The following is a 10,634-nucleotide window of genomic DNA, read 5'->3' as shown; positions in this document are numbered from 1 at the left end:
GGGAAACTCTAGGTTTTCTGTTTCAGAATGGGAGGTTTGTCAAACCCGAGAAAGCAGGGTAAGTCAAGCCCGTTTCCGAAAGAGAGCTAACTTATACTCAGAGTCAGTTACCATGGTAACTTACTCTATGAACCTAACCTGGTCAGGAGAAGGTTTTCTTCGGTAAACCCAGAGTTTTTTTCGGTCTCCTCCCCCTTTTTAAACACTTCACTGATGCACTCTGGAAAAATGGAAAAATGTTCTTCTTACTGAGTGCCCCCCCCCCCCCCCCCAAGTACAAATATAAAAAAAAAATTAAAAATAAAGATTGATTTTTTGTATAAGAAAATGATATAAGATACTTAGTCTTGTTCCCTTGGGGGGGGGGGGGGGGGGGGGGGGGGGTTCTTATTACTGAGTGCAAATCTACTGTAGCTCAGCCCTCCATTGACACATAAGGTTAAATACGACACATGTGAATAACGGCTTCAATGGTGTAGGCAGTAATGTTTTGGGCACGGAAAACTAGCTTGTAACGCGATTGATTGTGTTAGAGTCCGGATTTTGCCGAGCTCGTTCTTCTCATTTTTCCCATCAGATGTCACATTAGAATTTATTAGAATATAAAAATAAACAGAATGTTCTAAAAGTGGAAGTAAAGTGCCTAACGAGTGTTTAATAATGATACAACTATTTATAATTGTAATAAATATAAACATTTACAATCTGTTATTATTGAATCCTGTTAATGTATAATACTGAGGTGCAAATGTATTTGCCAGTATAAAGAATAACTAGCATCTAATTATTATTTACACTTAGCCTGTTGCAAAGAACTGCTACTTTTACATGGTAAATAGAATATATCTCACGATTTTCACTGTACATTTTTTCTGTAAATAGCATCTAGAGCTACTTGCACTTAGCCTACTGTAAATAGGATCTATCGCTAAGAAAGTATGTTAATTCCACTTAGTGTAAATAGCCACTGCCGTATTTTTCTTACTCTATTGGCAGATCATTTGTAAAATAAGAAAATTGCACTTAAAATATTATTATTTATATATATATTTTTGCCCATGAGATACCATAAAATGATTAGCTATTAGTTCATTAATCTAACATTCTGTCAGTTTTCACCTGTGATATTATAACAGTGATAAGAATTACATTTGTATTGAGTCTGAAGTATGCAGGCAGCTTTTTGGCAGGAGCTGTTGCCATGGTGAATCGTAATATCCATTGATAATGGCTTTTTATAGTTGTGGTGCAAGCGCTTAACTCAGAGTCAGTCAATTTAGAGTTGATTAAACCAACTCATTTCAGCTGTTCTGTAACCGAAAACTCAGAGTTTCCCATCTCAGGGTAAGTCAACTCAGAGTTCAAGTTTAAACTCAGAGTTGGTTGAACCTCCTTAGTGAAACGGGCCCCAGGAGGCAATAGTAGAGACTATTTTCCCATGCCAAAAACCACTGATCGAGGCGTGGTAAAGGCACTTGCATATAAAACAGTTCCAGCATGCTTTGATGCAATGTAACAAGGATTCATCTGCATTTGGGATAAGACATACGATGATGATAGAATGAGTGCAAAGAGTTTCACAGACAATATAACAACACTGGTATATGTCAATATAAACAACCTGAACTAAGCAGATTTAAAATGGACAATATTTACACGTTTGTTCCCATAACCCGTGTGCACATGCACAAATACATACAATTGCACATGCTCAGTTCAGTGTCAGGATATCCTTGAGATGAAGCTGCCCATGGAAAGTGACCTGAACTCTGAATGTTCACATGATTCTCAGTTCAGTTCAGTGCTGATTCTTCGTTCCTGCATTCAGATGATACACATGATTCCTATGATACCACTGGAGTCATGTCCCATAGCTGAAAGTAAACACACCACAGATATTAAAGCCAGCTCTGTCTCTTTAGCAAATAGTACACTCACAATTAAATAGAAACAGGTACTGACCTTGATGATTTTGTCTGTCCCGGAGGTGAGCAGCCAGCCCCTGGTGGGTTCATACTGCATGTGTGTGATGCTGTGTTTACTGTCATGGAAGGTTGCAGTGGGCGCCCGTCTGGACAAAAAGAAAGCTTTAAGTGATTCTAGCATGTAAGAGATTCAAAACATTGAAGACAATCAAAATTTGACTTACTCCTCATCTGTTATGGAGTCGTGACACCTGTCACAAACCCGCACCTCAAACTCAAATCCCATCAGAGGAATAGTGGAGCGTTTAGAGGAGCACTTTCCACACACGGCCTGGCCACACTTCCTGCAGTGATGCTGGGAAGGAACAAATCAAGCTGCTTTATATGAGATTAAACTGTGGGCTGAGGGCTGAATTACGGACTGCAAACGTACTCCGAATCATATTTTCTGAAAATAGTTTATAATTGCATATGCAGTCCTCGTATAAATGTATTTTATGGTAAGATATGTTAAATATAATTCCAGATATGTATATTGAAACTTGATTTAAGGTATATTTTAAAACTTCATTTAGCGTACTCTACAGAAATAAATTCGGGGTCAGTACGTTTTTTTTTTTTTTTTTGAAAAAGATTATTTGATTCAACAAGGATGATTAAATCTAATGTATCAAATTTAATGTAATAATTTTATCAAAAGTGACAGTAAAGACATTTAAAATGTTACAAAAGATTTCGAATTCAAATAAATCCTGAACTTAATGTTACTTAATAAATGCTTTTCAAAATAATGTTTCACAATATTACCATTTTACTGTATTTTTAATCAAATAAATGCAGCCTTTGTGAGCATGGCATCTTTCAAAAACATTTTTTTAAAAATCTCACAACCCCAAATATTTGAATGATTGTGTAATATTATATAAAAAAAAATCTTACACAATTAAGCTTCTCAACTAAATTTATCTTGTTTTAAGGCCTTTTAGATTATATTGTAAAATGCGACAAAATCTTGATTAATAAAATGATTTTTATTAATGATTTTATTTATTTTTGCAGTGGTTTTGTTCACTGTACCTGTCGCAGGCCAATTTTCTTACTGTCCCACATCTGTTTAAAATTCCAGAAGAATGGCTGTTCACATTTCTGACACGAGTCACTGTCAAGCCACTCCGGAGTCTGAGACACAAAACAGATGAAGAGATGCTTAAACTATGTAAACAGACATATGTAACTACCATAAATACCACGAGGCAAGCCCTACTGTCCTAGACGCTTCACCCTTGCTCTACACAATCTCTCTCACCTCTTGTCGTGTGACGTCCATGTTCCAGATAACTATTCCTCCATCTGAGCCACAGGAAATGAGCTGACGGGTGTGAGGAGCGTAACACAAACCCTGCACTTTATCACTGTCACACACACACACACACAACCACTCAAATATTAAGACCTGACAAGTGTGCTTCGCTTATTCTCATATCTTAAATGCATGACAACAATTCATCTGTCCTACTTGTGTCCCTGGAGCTCAATGGCTGTGCCTTTGCGGCCTCCAATGTCCCACATGATGATAGAATGATCAGAACTTCCAGAGAATAAAACCCTTTGCACAGGATCCCAACACAGGGCTGTGACATTGCCTGCACACACACAAACACAGTAATCGCTGAAAGATTCAGATTCAGGTACGGCGCAAGTAATGGAATACTCAATTCCCTTGTACAATATTTTATGGATGTAGACATGAAGATGAATACATTTGTGTATTTTGAGGTTATGAGGACTTTATGGCTACTCAGGGGGGTGACAGTATTGTAATCCAAGCCACCAGGGTACGCCATCCACACTAAAATGATGGAAGGAGGTCGTTTAAATGTTAACCCTTGGTACACTTTAGAACAAACAAGACTTGTTTGTTGGTTAATTTGCTTTTTTGTGCTGACCAACTGCTTTTTTCTTTTTGCAATGTTAATGATTAATGTATCAACTTATTTGCTGCTTGCTAAGATGCTTATTTTCATGCTACTACTCTTTGGTCTTCTAAGAAAGTTTTTTTTTTTTTTGCCTTCTGTTTTTGTTTGTAATTGAGGAGCCCAATTAAAAGGCTAGTTCACCCAAAAAGGAAAATTCTGTCATTAATTACTCACCCGTGTGGCCTTTAAAGGTGGTGACCAGGCTGCAGTTGTCCTGCTCCAGCTTTAGGATTGTCACTTGACCGGAATGATCTCCAACGAAGGCATGTCTAGTTTCCACATCAAATCTTACACAGATTGTCAAGAAGCCAATGCTATAAAACTTCTAAACCCCTCTTGAATGTAATTATTTACACGATTACCATGAATTGCACCAAAAACATTTTTTTTACATTAATATATATGATGTTTCCATTGAACCAAAAACAAAAAAGTATATTTAATTAATTTGGAATAATTAAAAATTGTATGTTCTTCAGAGCATTGTGTTGCAAGGTAATAAACCAGTAGTAATGTTTTTTTTTCTTTTTTTTCTTGGCAACAAGATACCTCTTAATATTTCACCCAAACCAGTTTAGCATATTACGACTTTGGGATATTTATGGTAATGTGGAAGTGTGTCAATACTGCTAATGTTAACCCCTTCTAGTTTATTTATGCTGTGTGTATGAAATAGACAGTGACACGGTCAAAATGAGTCATCAGAGAAGCGCTAATACATTAAAGTCCGGTTCACACCAAGAACGATAACTATAAAGATAACGATATTAGCGTCCACATCAGCGAACGATATCGTCTGTTTATTCTGAGCGCACGTGCGTCTGCCGCTTTAAATCCTCGAGCTCGTTACAGCAGGATTGATTCTGATTGGATGTCAATGTTTATACCGGTCATCAGCTGGAAAAAAAATCGTTCTGAAAATGATTCCAACGGTACCGTTTCTCTATGCCTTTATCGTTATAGTTGTAGTGTGGACTCTGCTATTCTTTAATTCTTTAACGATTTTTAGAACTATATCTTTATCGTTATCTTTTTAGTTATCGTGCTTGGTGTGAACGGGCCTTTAGGAACCACATTCCTACAGCATTAAAGAGATAGGTCACCCAAAAATGATAATTCGGTCATCATTAACTCACTCCTCATGTTTCAAACCTGTTTGACCATCTCCTGCATAACAAAAAGAAGAGATTTTGAAGAATGTTGATAACCAAACAGTTTTGATTACCATTGATTTCCATTGTATGAAAAAACAGACACGTTTCTCAAAATAACTTTTCCAAAAAAGTCATACAGGTTTGGAAAGATATGCGGGTGAGTAAATGACCAAATTTCCATTACCCCTTTATCTAATTAAATAATTTATATAAATTATACACACTTAACATTTAAGCAAATTACTGGGGTTTTTCTTACGATTTTAAAGATGAGCAGTAATTTAAAGAAGCTTATTTTCTATAATAAAGCAAAAATAAAATCAGTCAATGCCTGATTTGTGACTATAAACGTGGAGGTTTTTGCGAGATGTTTCATATCAGGAGTGGCGTATGAATGGATACTGTAGTCCAGACACCCATGCTGTGGTCCTGTATGTGCCCAGCTGCTGTCCGCTCTCGGAGCAGTGCCACGTAAAGCTCTTGTCCTGTCCTGTACTTAGAATCCACTCCATCTCTAAGACAAACAGCACCACGGTCACGCCACCCTGATGAGCTAACACAAACAAAAAACAAGACACAATGAGAAAAGCAAGGAGGGATCACTTTAGCACATTCAAAAACACAAGCAATTAAGCTCTCATATATATTAAAGATAAATAACAAGGCAGCAGATGGTCTAATAAACACAGATGTGGAATTTAGCAAACCTAAACTGCAGCACTTAATATACTCCATGTTTATACTCTACATGTCTATCTCTATCCATAACGTATAATTTACCTTTGTTAGAAGATTTTTTAAAGAAGGTTAGCTAGCTGTTTCACATTAATGCCATTCTAGGCCATGACAACACTCACACTGCGATTAAGAGCTGAATGTTCAGATTTAGAGCTTCACAATACAGCTGTCCTGCATATATATTGTTCTGTACAGAATTGACCTGACCCTTCTGTAAATGGCTGAATTAGCAGGGAATTTGATTGACAGGCGATCTGACCAATCATAACGCCGAATCTGCCATTTTTGTCTGACAAACAAAGCAGACAGGAGAGTAAATTAATATTGGTTGACTTGAACTTGAACTTGTGTATTGCAGTCTTTCCACAGTGAAATAAGATACCTTTTGATATTCTGATATATTGCTTCACGTGCCACTTGAACTAATGTGCTACAGCGATCTGTCATGACACATTAAAGAGCCAAAAAATGGCATTTAGTTTTGCATTTTCTTTAAAAATTACAAAACGCTGGGACTATGTTTTATGCCTAAAGTAACCTTCTCTGTCTTGTCTGTCGGCGTGTTGTCAGTTTCTCTTTGCTCTGTGATGTATTTTTCACAGCATGATAACATGATTTGTGGGTGAGAGCTTGTCGGATGTAGAAACAGTAAAGTGAAAAAAAACTGTTCATAACAGCAACGTTTTAATATATACACTTTGACCATTCTAGAGTTGCTTAAAACAGAAACCTATACAATTTCCTACTAAAAAGATCTCAAATGAAATTGGATAATTTTGATTAAAACCATTTTCAAGGATGTCAACAAAATAAAAGAGTTGAAATATTACTTTATCTGACATATCAAATGGAAGGGAGAGATAGTTGTTATGCTTGAACATGTTCATGTGATTTATGTTAAGTTAGGAAAACAAACGTAATTGTTTGAGACTGTATTTGTGACTCACCCTGATATGTTCGTGCAGGAATCATTTGGTTGTAGTCCTCCGATAAGACAAACTCCTGGTAAGAGAAACACCAGGCTTAAAGTATATTACTACATAGAAAACCGGTGTGTGTGAGAACAGTGTTTAATTAACATACCGATACAGTGCCATTTTCCAACCCTACAGAGATCCTCCTTGTCTCTGGATTAAATGACATACATGAGCTCGCCACTGCAACATAAGACAAACACAATGAGTATGAGATTCTATCTAACAAAATCCGTTGATCAGCATTTGACTATAAATAAACACTGTGTACTGAGAGCCAGTGCCCCCACAGTCTACAATAGTTAACTAGAAAGCAGGCAAAAATGTGGTGACATTACTGAGAAATGAAACTCCTGTCTGAATAGGAAAACAAGCTGAAGTTCATGCCCATACTGGTTTCACTTCACGCTTTTCCTTTTGTAGTAAAATTCCTGAAGTTATGTGATTGCATGTCCCATAATGTTAGATCTGTTTTGCTCTCAGAGAGCAGCAAAGGACTGAGGACTCACCTGGCATTGTGTGAAACACACTAGGCCAGTACTGACCACTGTCCCTCTTCAACCACACGCGGATTGTCCTAAAACAAATTGAAATAAACAATTAAATCTTGATTATAACATTTACAGACATGTATTTAACAGACACTTTCTTACAAAAGTGACATGCAGTACAGTAGACAAATTACCAGAACACACATCTAAGAATATATATCGTTGGCTAAAATAAGACCTAATCACCTTAACGCTGAACATAGTTAAAAACATTGCCAGGATCAGGCAGGATACTTAAAATGACAAGGCTAGTACAAAATGATGAACCAAATATATATATATAAATATTAAGGGAAGAAAGGATTTCTGCTATCCTTTGACAAATCTCTAAAAACAAAAATGAGGAACTTAAAAAAAATGTTAGGGGCTGCTAATAGATTAAAATACTTTAAAACATTACATTTTTAGTCTTTTTTTCTACATAAAAACACATTATGCCATTTAATTTGTTTTTTAAAAAATAAAATGTGTGCAATTGTGCATCCATTGACATATTTTTGTACAATGCTGCTCAACCTAATGTATACTTCCCCACAAAGTACAGCATACTGAATAACCTGTGAGTTCTCCTTCTGGCTGGCAGCGGAAGTTGTCATGGGTCTGATGCTGACATGACCTCTGGTGCTATTTTAGAGCGCTTATTTGCATGAACATAAGGTGTGCTGGCAAAGCCAATCATATGACACTCATTACTTTGAGCTGCTAAACAATTCAGTTGGAACTAAAGTGCTGAAATCAATAGTAAACACACACACACACACACACACACACACACATATATATATATAAATGAAAATTTTTTTTTTTTTTTTTGCATGAACTGCTGTGTTATTAACTTATTATTAAATCTGTTCACTACAAAAACGTTTAGATTGGTTTACAGAGTCCAGTAATGGCACTTTCTGAGCGTGTATTTTTTATTTAGATTGAGAGGCCGCCTACACATCTAACGTTACCAAGAGATTCAATCATTGTTATATTCACAATAATACAGACTGAATACACCGAACTGGATAGAAATCCAAAACAATATAGAAAAAAAAAACTTTCACAAACGTATTCTTCTGCCATTTCCTCTCCTTTTGCAAACAAGATTTTCCAGTTCATTCGCGAATGAAAAGTCTTGTTCAATTCCGCTTTGAATCTTTTAACTTCAAATTGGCGACTTTTTCATTAAAGAATGTATTTGTTTGTATTTTTCCAGTAGGTTACTAATGAAATACTTAACAGACCGGACCTGAATGGTTTCTGTTGGGTTTTGTCAGTTACTGGAGGCAGGAAAAGGCAGTCACGCGTTTCAAAGGGGACGCTTCAGTGACGGAAATTGATTCATTCACTTAAACGATTCTTTAAAAACATCGATTCGTTCACAAACCTCTCGCATAAGAAGATTCGCAGGCAAATGCTTGCTTTACAGTGCGCGCAAACGAAGTCCATTGATAGCAGCGGCTTAAATTATCCGTGTTTGAATATTAAAGCCTCAATTCGACTCTTTATGAGAGGATAACTGGGGTTACACTTAATTCCTCCGAAAATCGTTTATTAAACCAAAACAAAAAAGGACAAATGTGTCTATGTATCATCGACTGTATACGTTATGCCGGTGCATCACTGTACAAACAAGGTGAGTATTCTGCACTGTAATTCTAAGAGGCTAATAGTTGTGGGTTTGAACGTGCTGACCTGTCTTGAGATACGCTGATAACCCCGTCCTCTTTGGGGATGATCACAGCCGTGTTCACAACATCTTGGAAACCCTCGATCTTACTCAGCAGCACGGGTTTTCGTGTCTGTGGCCGGGGATGGATCTCTGCCGCCATGGCGCTGTAGTTCCTCCGTCCCCTGAGTCCTCGTCTCTCGGGGAGCGCAGGTCGATGGTCAGAGCTGCAGACCGTCGGTCAGGGATGCTGCAGGTCAGCTGATCAGCTCTCACACGGCCCGAACTGCTCTCACTCGGACACGATCTCTATGCCATGTTCGGTAAAGCCACGCGCGTGTTCTCCTCTCGCTCTCCACGTACGACAGACGATCCGCCTCTTGAATGAATCACAGATGTATGCGTTTGAGGTGTGCACGGTTGACTTTGACGAACACTGTATTTGTAGAACCGGAAGTTGAACGTCATTCCTTTTTTCCAGTTGATTGACATTTGTGCTTGAACAAAGATTCACTGCACCAAATTTGGTAAAACTATGCTATTTGTTCAACGGAAACAGTTAAATTAACACTATATGTCAGTTAAGTCTATATTGTTTTCTTTATTTTTTCTGAATTCTTTTTTTTTTTTAATAAATAATATGTTCTCAACAACAAAACCACAGAGTGGAAATTGTTCTATTTATAGTTCGGCCTTAAAATGTGGAGACAGACATCACAGAACTATTTCCAGGTTTTTGCATTCCAGTTTTTATTTTTATTTTTTGGCTTCCTTACCAGTCATATATGACACATGTTTTTGCAGATTATGTGACCAATAAACATGCCATTTTATTTACTATATAATAAGTATTATTATTACTAGAAGTTCCTCATATTGCTTGGGTAGGTTACATGATAAAGTGCTAATACTCAGACCTAACCTAAGGACTTTGGTTTATAACTAGAAAAATGAAAGCAGCAAATGCATCAAGAAGAGACTCTTTATTTCTTTGCCAGTTGATTGATTGCCAGTTAGTATTATTGGTATTCTATAGTCTTTGTTATAAACTCTATGAAATATATGGGATTTGAAATAACACGCACAGTACCAGTACCTAATTTGATTAGCTTGCTTGTGTGTGTGTGGGGGTGTGTGTACATCAAATACGTAATTACACTGCTTCTTTCTCTTAATATAAAGGTACATAGGGATTTATTGTTAATCCCCCCCCCCCCCCCCCCCGGAAAAAAACAAACAAACAAAAAACTATGGATGTAGATATTTTTGGTATAATTTGCATTCTGCAGTCTTTTATGTCAGCATAATATATAACAAATATTAATGCATGACCTATCTGAGAAAGTTTTTTTTCCTGTTAGAAAATAACAATAAAACAGATTTTTTTCAAAGGGAGATTTTACTGGAACTCTTTGTTGAATGGACAAGTGATTTGCTGGGAAATGTGTGGTTATTACCAGAGGTTTCATATTAGCCATAAGGTTTTAAAAAGAAACAAAAACTCCTTTAATCTAATAAACAGATTTATCTTTATTTAGCCTACAAATCATTAATTACAAAAATTTAAAAAGCATAAATATAAAATGTGCTTTCTGTAATAACTATCATAAAACCACTTTGCGTTTATTTAGCTTTGTACTTAAAATACAGAATATTGTA

General features: G+C 36.6%; 1 protein-coding gene across 1 annotated transcript; it reads right to left on the bottom strand.

The window, feature by feature from the left end:
- Positions 1–1,551: 1,551 nt before the first annotated feature.
- On the bottom strand, positions 1,552–9,401 carry wdfy2 (WD repeat and FYVE domain containing 2). Its single transcript, XM_059499998.1, has 12 exons — positions 9,002–9,401; positions 7,277–7,344; positions 6,877–6,950; positions 6,741–6,795; positions 5,458–5,608; positions 4,076–4,188; positions 3,442–3,568; positions 3,232–3,337; positions 3,003–3,104; positions 2,150–2,280; positions 1,963–2,071; positions 1,552–1,874 (listed from the first exon to the last, which is right to left on the bottom strand). The coding sequence occupies exons 1-12, from the start codon at positions 9,136–9,138 to the stop codon at positions 1,845–1,847; spliced, it is 1,203 nt and encodes a 400-aa protein (XP_059355981.1). The 5' UTR covers positions 9,139–9,401; the 3' UTR covers positions 1,552–1,844.
- Positions 9,402–10,634: the final 1,233 nt, after the last annotated feature.

Source organism: Carassius carassius, chromosome 19 (assembly GCF_963082965.1).
Source record: "Carassius carassius chromosome 19, fCarCar2.1, whole genome shotgun sequence".
In the NCBI taxonomy this organism is placed as follows: domain Eukaryota; kingdom Metazoa; phylum Chordata; class Actinopteri; order Cypriniformes; family Cyprinidae; genus Carassius; species Carassius carassius.
The sequence above is the reverse complement of the archived record's forward strand: the minus strand, read 5'-3'. Positions and strand labels throughout refer to the sequence as shown.